The sequence below is a fragment of the Nilaparvata lugens genome, chromosome 9 (genome assembly GCF_014356525.2).
Source record: "Nilaparvata lugens isolate BPH chromosome 9, ASM1435652v1, whole genome shotgun sequence".
Lineage (NCBI taxonomy): Eukaryota > Metazoa > Arthropoda > Insecta > Hemiptera > Delphacidae > Nilaparvata > Nilaparvata lugens.
In genome coordinates, this window is record NC_052512.1 from 1111421 (window position 1) to 1121933 (window position 10513).

Below are 10513 nucleotides of genomic sequence, written 5' to 3' on the forward strand. Positions count from 1 at the left end.
ATATCAAAATATCAAAATCAAATAATCATAGAAATATGTTAATATGATGACTCCAAAATAATGTTATATAATTGTGAAAAAATTTTAAAATTGTAAAAACATCAAAATAAATTTTATATTGTTGATTGGATTCGAAGTTCTTGAAGAATACTGATAATTTAGTTACTCAGCATAGAAAAATGTATTCATGCTTGTAGATTCTTGTTGTCATCATCATAACAGGCTGTAGAACTCTTTTTTACATCTCCAGATGTTATATCAGCTTGGCAGTTTATCCAATAAAGTCGTGAATAAGTGTTGACAATGAAATAGCTTTGCACTTGCACCACAAGATTTGTAGAATGTTCAATCTAACTGGTTGAGCTATTTTATTTTCCGAAAATGGTTCATTTCGTCGTTTCACAAATTTATATCAAAGTTCAGGAACAACAAAAAACTGAATATTTGCAAAGTTCAAAGTTGTTGCAATTGTTTTTTTCACTTTGTCGCAATTTGCACAGTACTATTTATTGAAAGTCTTGTTTTTCCCTAATAGGCATGTGATTTGCAAAGTTCATTCACTTGGTTGTATATTTTTTTTTCGCAAAAATGTAATTGAAAGTCTTTTTTCTTCCCTAACAGATCATTTTCGTTGACACAGATTATTTTCATAGTTCATTTCACTAAACTGTTGATAAACTCGAAGCCTAGAGTAAGTTGGTAGCACTCATACACTCCCTCCAGCTTTTGGCTAAGTTAACAGTTTGAAGTTCTTGAAGATTATCCAATACAATCAATATTTTAGAAATTCAAAATATTTTAAAGAGTCATCATTCAAGTTATAAAAAGGTACAACAAAATTTCATAATCAAATACATAATACAAACAAATTCTTATCCTAAGGTGAGTGTTCAATTATTACTAAACTACATTTGGATTACAACCCAATCCAATACTAAAACTAATTTATTCAAAATTTGAAAATAAGCAGACTTCAATTTATTCAGACATTATGGATTATGCAGACTTCAATAACTATATCAGTTTTATATCACTTTTATCATTAACAGAGTTACAATTCAATTTGATTTAGAATTATTTCAATATTCAAACTGCATCAACACATTATTCAGAATTTCAATCAAAAATGCAAATTTTAATCAATATGTAAAATCTAACAAAGCATTTATTGGAACGGTTCCACTTGTTACTCGTTCCGCTACTACGTAGACATCACGTCGTCATTTTGTCCGTCTGCGCTGGCCAGTGACGTCACATCGGTTCTACGGCACTGCTTTAATAAAGTTGGTTTCCTATATTATTTGTATTATTCGTCGTGTTATTCGTCGTTTCAATTTTAATATTTTGTACTATTCGATTTTTTGGAATTTAATTTGTCTTTGAGCATCTTACTTTCTAGATATTTGCTACTTTTTCACCAAACGTTTGTAAACGTTTTCGTATGTGGCTGACATTTCCGCCTTCCCTTTTTGTTGCTAGCACATCTAGCTTGCTTCTTGTCTTTCAATGGAGTCTAGTCGGTGTGTGCACATTTCGCGCCCGGTCTAAACTTTTCATCCAAATTCATCTGATCTACGGAACGTTTTTAAAAGTGAATTATTCTTCAAATTAACCCGTTTCTTCCCATTGTCGACATTTGTCTACACTGACATTGGGAATTTTTTGTAGGGAATTTCCTCTGTATAGAAATTGTACAATAATTTCATGGTATTATATTGGCACTACTGCGTCGGCAAGCACGTACGGTATGGCAGTTTTGCCTCTGGTTTAGAAGCATACATGATTTTTGTGAGTTGCTCCAGCGTTCATCATGTCATGGACTGATAGGTAAGCCTAATATAAACTCATGAATATTTATTTATTGAAGTTATACACTGAATATTGTAAGTATAGGGTTCCTAAAATATGCTCATTTGCGTTTCACATGGAAATTACTGTTTTTTATCTATCAATACTAAGGTTAAATATTGATGTCCACATATGTCGACGGTGGGAACGACTGGTAGGGGCGATAGTTGTTGCAATTATTTGTTTGTTTTCAGGCTAACGGTCGCTGAAATCGCCAGTATTTTAGAAGAAGATGAAGATATTGTCGATCCAACATTTTTCATAGATCCACCTGAAAATGCAGCCATCAGCGAGTGTGATTCCGATGATGATACTCCTACAGGCAACATAAATCATTTATCTGGTAACCAACTCCGAGCTCGTGGTGAATTGATAGGAAGAAAGTTAACTGATGATGGGCTAGTTGAATTTAGAATCGGCGAAATAGAGGAAGAAGAAATAAGTCAAGAAAATACTGAAGAAGAAGGCAAATGTGAACAAGAAGTAAACGAAGAAGAGAGTGTATCAATAAGCACAAATAAAAATACTGAAGAACGAATTAGTGAAAATGTGACTGAGAAAAATTCGAAGAAGAGGAAACAAAAGAAAGATGTGAACAAAAAGAAGAAGAAGAAGAAGGTGAAAGTGCTCAAGAGAATTCGTAAATGGCAAGAAAATGACATTGCAGATAAGACTTCTATAGAGTTTACTCGGGCAAATTTCTTGGAAAAAGACTATTCTCCAGTAGAGCTATTTGAATTCTTTTTTGACAATGAAGTGGTTGAATACATCGTTTTTTGTACTAATCTATATGCTAGAGAAAAGGGGAATATGGATTTTTCTACCTCGAAAAATGAAATACATCAGTTTTTTTCTATTCTTTTTTTGTCTGGCTATAACACAATGGCACGTTACAGAATGTACTGGGAAACAGCAGAAGACACCCATCATGAGGCAGTTTCAAGTGCTATGTCACGTAATTGTTTTGAAGATCTCCTACGTTACATCCACTTCTGTGAAAATGTAAAGATTGACAAAGATGACAAATTTGCTAAAGTCCGGCCAGTCATGTGTATGTTGAACGAACGATGGCTTCAGTACTTTCCTGGTGATGTCTATCTTTCAATCGATGAGTCCATGGTACCATATTTTGGTAGACATGGCGCAAAACAACATATCCATGGGAAGCCTATTAGATTTGGCTACAAAGTTTGGATGCTTGCTACAAGGTTAGGATATGCAATTCAAATGGAACCATATCAGGGCAAATCGACTGGTGCAACAAAAATCCAGAACTCGGTGTGGGAGGGTCAGTTGTAATGGACCTAATTTCCGAACTTCCATCGGATAGGAAATACTGTTTCTTCTTTGACAACTTCTTCACATCTCTCAAACTACTGGAGGAATTGCGAAATAATGGACACTACGGAACAGGAACAATCAGAGTAGACAGAGTACAGGGTGCCCCTCTCCGCCAGTCTCAAGATCTAAAAAAAGAGCCAAGAGGAACTTCCCATCAAGTCACTGATACAGACACTAATATAACCCTTGTAAGATACATGGATAATAGTGTCTTTACAATGGCATCAACAGCAACAGGTGTTCAGCCAATGGGAAAAGCAAAACGTTGGTCAAGTCATCAGAAAAAGCACATAATTATTCCTCAGCCTAATTGTGTGAACTGGTATAATTTGCATATCGGTGGGGTGGATAGATTAGACGAGAATGTTGCTGCATACCGGATAAACATCCGTAATAAGAAGTGGTATTGGCCGATCATTGCATACCTCTTGAATTTTAGTATGAACAATGCTTGGTTATTGTACAGAATGACACAAAGAGGGGTGGAAAACAAACTTGATCTCCTTGGCTTTACAAGATACATTGTCCGCACTTATTTACAAACATGCACAACCCCTCGCCCTTCTTCAGGAAGACCAAGTATGAAAGTGTCTAATAGGGTTCTGCCGGAAGTTCGTTTCAGTGGTAAGGATCATTTTCTGGAAACCGTCGAAAAACAAGTACGCTGTGCATTGTGTTCCAAAGCAACCAGAAAAAAATGCAAAATATGCAAAGTTGGTTGCCATGTGTTGTGTGCAGAGGCATTCCACACCCGCTAATGATTTGTCAAGTACATAATTAACAATGTAATGATGCAATAAACCTTTTTAAAAATCAATTGTCAAGTAATTTGTAATGTAATGATGTAATAAAACGTTTTCATAATCAATTGTCAAGTAATTTGTAATTTAATGATGAAATAAAACACATAAAAATAAATAATAGTACTTTTTCAACTACCAGAATACACCCCACCGTTCATTCCCACTGTTGACAAATGTAGACATGCATCTGTTTTATCTACCTGGGACCGATCATTCCCACTGTCGACATATGTCGACATGCTGTATTTTGTATGTATCTACAAATTTTGCATATTTTATAGTATATCTATAGTGAATATGTAATACTAAAGTAAACTTTTCGTATAAACTAAGAAAAAATGAAAAAATAATAATTTGGGATGAAACGGGTTAATTCGTTTATTCTATTCTTCAATTGTGATTCAACTATTCATCGATTTCTTCGCATATTTACTCTGATAAACTTTGTCAAAATTGCAACCTCGTGTGGGCGTTTATCGCTATTTATCTGATCTACGGAACTTTTTTAAAGTGTGAATTACTTCTTCAAATTAATTCGTTTATTCTATTCTTCAATTGTGATTCAATTATTCATCGATTTCTTCGCATGTTTACACTGATAAACTTTGTCAAGTTCACAACCTTGTGTGGGCTTCAATTGCCATTCTTCTAACAATTGGCTTCACCTCATGTAACTCAAACTTTCAAGTTCATCATCTCTACCATTTGGAAATCAATCTAAAAATTCCACAACTTGAAGGTCGGATTATTCATTTGGAATTCTACATGCTCTTGCTTACATTTCCACTGGGGGATTTGCCTGCTGTGGTGGACGCTTCCATTCTTGTCATCGCATGGCCAGATCACATCGTCGCTTGCTGATGTCCTGTTCCCTTGGGTATTGCGGATTCATTGCCTGTCTGCCTGGCTGCATCTCCTCTTCAAGTTTTATTCAGGTTACGTAAATCGTTCTATTCAATTTTCATTTACGTATGTATTACATAATTGTTTTATTGATGTCTATCTTGACATTCAATTCACTGAGGCCACCGACGCCTATTAATTGATCTATTAATGTCTATCTTGACATTCAATTCACTGAGGCCACCGATGCCTATTAATTGATCTATTAATGTCTATCTTGACATTCAATTCACTGAGGCCACTGACGCCTATTAATGGTTTTATTGATGTCTATCTTGACATTCAATTCACTAAGGCCACTGATGCCTATTAATTATTCTATTGATGTCTATCTTGACATTTAAATCACTGAAGGCCTATGCCACCTATATAATTATACTCAATATCAACAACTATTTTCATTGGATTTGACAGCTACCCTTGGCTTTACAAGTGATATTTTGAGGCCACTGACGCCTATTAATTGTTTTGTTGATGTCTATCTTGACATTCAATTCACTGAGGCCACCGACGCCTATTAATTGATCTATTGATGTCTATCTTGACATTCAATTTACTGAGGCCACTGACGCCTATTAATTGTTCTATTGATGTCTATCTTGACATTCAATTCACTGAGGCAACCGACGCCTATTAATTGTTCAATTGATGTCTAACTTGACATTTAATTTACTGAAGGCCTATGCCGCCTATATTTTAATGTATTCTATTTGTTGAGCACTATCTACAGCTCATTGTCATTGTTATTATTCCTTTTGTACTATTGATGTCTGTCTTGACATTCAATTCACTGAGGCCACCGACGCCTATTATTGTTCAATTGATGTCTAACTTGACATTTAATTTACTGAAGGCCTATGCCACCTATATTTTAATGTATTCTATTTGTTGAGCACTATCTACAGCTCATTGTCATTTGTTATTATTCCTTTTGTACTATTGATGTCTGTCTTGACATTCAATTCACTGAGGCCACTGACGCCTATTAATTGTTCAATTGATGTCTAACTTGACATTTAATTTACTGAAGGCCTATGCCGACTATATTTTAATGTATTCTATTTGTTGAGCACTATCTACAGCTTATTGTCATTTATTATTATTCCTTTTGTCAATTGATGTCTCACTTGACATTTAATTTACTGAAGGCCTATGCCGCCTATATTTTAATGTACTCTATTTGTTGAGCACTATCTACAGCTTGTCACTTATTATTATTATTCCTTTTGTAAATCATTAAGATTGAATTTTGCAGCAGTAGCTTTTTCATTATAGCACTCAATTTATATTCGCGATTCAGGTATCATTAATATTACCTTTTCGATTATTGTCAGGCTTCAATGGTCATTAATGTCATTGACCTAATCTCATTTAAATTTTGTATTTCTCTAACGTTTTTTTATCACATGGTAATTATCCCAAGATTTCTCGACTCAATCTACTTACTATTGTTTTTGTATGTGGCCATCTGCCTATTATTATTTTATTATTATTAAATCTTATCTTGTTGACTCATTTAGTCTTTTATTGGTACTTACCACACTTCAAGCTATCAGTATTTTTATGCACAGAATTCAAAGATTTATTTGTAGATATTGATACCAACTATCATTCACAGTCCACTGCCCTGACCTTGGATTCTGTCACAATATGTGCAAGAGAAAAATTTAATTCAATACTTTGATTGGAACTTTTAAATGATTGTACTATGTATCAGACTTAAAATTAATCTATCAAGTATCAGAAAAGTCACAGCCGAGTCTACAGTAATTATTTATATTCTTCATCAATCAGATGCATATGTCTTGAATGACCTACCTCCTATCCTCTTTACATTCTCACAAATATCCTCATAAAAAAAACTTCATATATCTGGTGTCCATGCTCTTTTGGCTACGAGATTCCACCTTAATAATAATACTCATAAAATCCTCAATACTATCTTTCAATTAATGTAAAGTTTCATTCAACATACTTTTCTAATCTTTGAAAATTACTCATAATATGCAAACTGTTTATTCATTCTCTTTTACTATCCATTTTAATCATCTGTCCTAACATATTTCTAGCATTCTCAACTTCCTTTTCAAAACGTTCAAATTTTTTTTATATTTCAACAATTTAGTTTTCTAATCAATTATTTATTCCAAGTTCAGTATCAATTTCATGTTCTTTATTCATCATCAAAATTTTATACTTGTTCAATTCTAATCTTAAAAAAAAATAAATTCAGTGAATAACTTTTATCAGATCAGTGAATAAGATGCATATACAATCATACTAATGAGTCATTTTTACTCTATTATAACGTTCAAGAGAATATTAATCATGTAATTTTCAAATACTGTCACAGGTAAAATAGACCTGTTAATTCATAACTATAGAAATTGTCTGCTATAATCATTGTTCATCTACTGGAATATGAATATTAATATGAAAATAATATACTATCAAAGGTAAGTATAGTCATTAATAATAATAAAAAATAAATATTTCAAATCTTATATTCAATTATTGAGAACATCATGTTCTTCATACTAAAATACTGCAATTAATCAAATTATTATTTACAATAGACAGCATGTTTGCTAGTCTTCTACTATTTTTCACGAAATTGTCATCAAAATTAAGCAAAACTGAGTTGAATTCTCAAAGTTGAATATCTCTTCTGGAGATAGAATTTAACTATACTAGACCAGAGTAAAAAAATTATATAAAAAAAATTTCTTGTCTGCAAAACAGCCAAGACTCATGGCCTTTTAAAAAAAATATATACAAGTGATGCGTTCTTTTTGTATCTTGGATCAAGCCAATTTTGGTTACATAAAGAATACATACAAAGGTCAAAATCGGGAAGGATGTCTTGTCTCATTTTTGGGTACCTTGAATATCATAATAATATTTTTTTTTTCATTGTCTGATGCTTACTTGCTGGATCCCAATACTTGAATCATTGTTTTCTTGAAACATGAACTGACTTATAAATTAAAAGAATTAATGACTTACTATATGCATCCACCTAATTTAAATACTCAATAATAAAACAAGTTGTTATGCTACATCATTACTCTACAGTATAAAAAAGTTTCATCATGAATTGATTTACTTTCACGACCTTATTTTTTCTTAAAATCTTTTAAAAGATAACAGCCTTTATTTAGATCTTGCACAACTTCAAAAGGTCCTTTATATTTTGGGCACAGCTTAGCTGAAAACTTTTTTATTTTATTGGATAACACAAAATTTTTTATCAAAGCAAAATCTCCAACTTTATATTTATGACATGGTTTATTTTGTGCATTATATTTGAATCTTCTAATAGTACTTTTATTGTGAATTCGAGCTCCAATTCTTTTATTTCTTATCAGTTCATCTTCCAATTCAAACTTATTATCCACTGGAAATTTGATATAGACTAATTGAAGACTATATGGGACAATTTCTTGTTCTCCATAAGTTCGATTGGTATACACTCCGTTGTCTCATGAAAGTTGTGATTAATGATGTACTCTGCCTTGTCCAGATACCTGTACCATAAGTGATGTTTGCTTTCAGGAACATATGTTCTGAGAATCCTGTTCACTTCTTTGAGTGGTCGTTCGCTCAAATTAGATTGCGGATGGAATATAGATATATAAAAATATTTCACTCCCAGATTCTGCATAGCCTCTTTCCAGACTTTACTAGCAAAACAAGTACCATTATCGCTTATAATCATGTCAAATTTACCATACTCAGCAATATACTGATTCACCTTATTAACCAATGATATAGCATTAGCTTTTGTCAATAACTTGACAAATTTTGTGAATGCATCCAAAATAATACAAACCCACTTATATTTACCACCTGGCAATTCACCATATACATCAATGAATACCTTATGACCTTTTCTGTTAGCCATAATTGTCGCCATTTCTAGAGTTTTCTTTTCATTTGTGGTTTTTACCAATTGACACAGCTTGCAACATCTCAATAATTTTACTATCTTTTTATAACAACCCTTTATGTAAAACGTTTCACTTATAATTTTATAAGTTTTTGAACAACCAACATGACCATTCCTAAGATGCATCTCCTCAATCAACCTGTCATGTAGCTCTGATGGAACACATACTTTCCAATACTTATTCTTATATGATTTGCGACAAAATAGTAGATTTTCATGAACTGCAAAATATTTACAAATATTTATCTCACCTAACTCAACTTTTTCCTTAATTTTCTGTATCCATGGATCAGTCTTTTGCTTTTCTTTTATTTCTAAAATCAACTTTTTCAAATCAGAGTCATCTTTAATTAAATTCAATACTTTAAACTCATGTGAATTTCTTATATCAGCTCTATTTTCATAATCTGTACGAAAGATAATATCTGCAACGATATTCTCCTTACCTGGCACATACTGCCCTGCCATTCAATATTGAAGTTTTGTAATGCTAAGACCCAACCAGATAGCCTACTATCACCTATGACCTACATTTTTTAATGAATGTCAACGCCTTATGATCAGTTCTCACTATAATTCTTCTATCACCAAAATAGTTATGCAATTTAGTCAGTCCAAACAGAACTGCAAGGCATTCCTACTCACAAATAGAATAATTTAATTCAGATTTACTCAAACTCCTACTTGCATAAGCTATAACTTGATGCTCATCACCTTCCTCATGAAATAGTTCGACTCCTAGACCAATATCACTAGCATCAGTTGACATTATAAAATCTTTATTAAAATCTGGATGTTTGAGTACAACACTTTCAATGAAACGTTCTCTAATTTCTCTAAATGTTTCACTATCTTTACTTGTCCAAATAAATTTATTTTTCTTGCATAGAAGATGCTTAAATTTACTAGTCAATTCTGAATAATTTTTCTGGAATTTACGATAGAAGTTACAAAGGCCTAAAAATGACTGCAATTGTTTTAAATTTCGTGGTTTAGGAAATTTATTAATAGCATCAAGTTTGGAATTATCCGGTTGAATACCATTCTTATCAATAAGGTACCCTAAGTATTTAATTTGGTCTGCAATAAACTTGGATTTATTCAACTTTAATTTCATATTACCTTCTTTCAGTTTTTTAAATAATAATTTCAAACGATAAATATGCTCAGTAAGATTTTCACTGCTTATAGCAAGGTCATCTATGTAAGCTATAATGAATTTACAAACTTCTTCACCTAATGTTTTATACAAACATTTAATAAACTCAGAGCCACTGATGTTTAAGCCAAAAGGTAAATGGTTGAATTGATATCCTTGCCCACAAATATTAAATGCTAAATATTTTTTACTATCTTCAGAAAGTTTTACTTGGTTGAAGCCTTGAGTCAAATCAAAACTACTTATATAATTACACTTGTTAAACCTTATTAAAATATTATCTATTGGTTCAGGCTCAGTATTTTTGTCAATGATTAAAAAAGAATTCAAATTCCTACCATCCAGGCATAATCTTATCTGGTTATCAGGTATTTTCACTACAACCATCGGATTTGTAAAAGGAGAGCTGGCAGGTTCAATAATTTTCTGATCAAGCATTTTATGAATTTCCTTATTTACTTGTTCCCTATAAACGTATGGAATTGGGTAGCTCTTCTTATTTAATTGCAC

At 32.4% G+C, this 10513-nt stretch overlaps 1 protein-coding gene across 1 annotated transcript; it reads left to right on the forward strand.

Annotated features, from left to right (window-relative positions):
- Positions 1–1607: 1607 nt before the first annotated feature.
- On the forward strand, positions 1608–4137 carry LOC120352985 (piggyBac transposable element-derived protein 3-like). Its single transcript, XM_039435361.1, is given in 3 exon segments — positions 1608–1827; positions 2043–3105; positions 3108–4137. Coding segments are annotated over 3 exon segments (1920 nt in total). The 5' UTR covers positions 1608–1810; the 3' UTR covers positions 3948–4137.
- The last annotated feature ends 6376 nt before the right edge of the window (positions 4138–10513 follow it).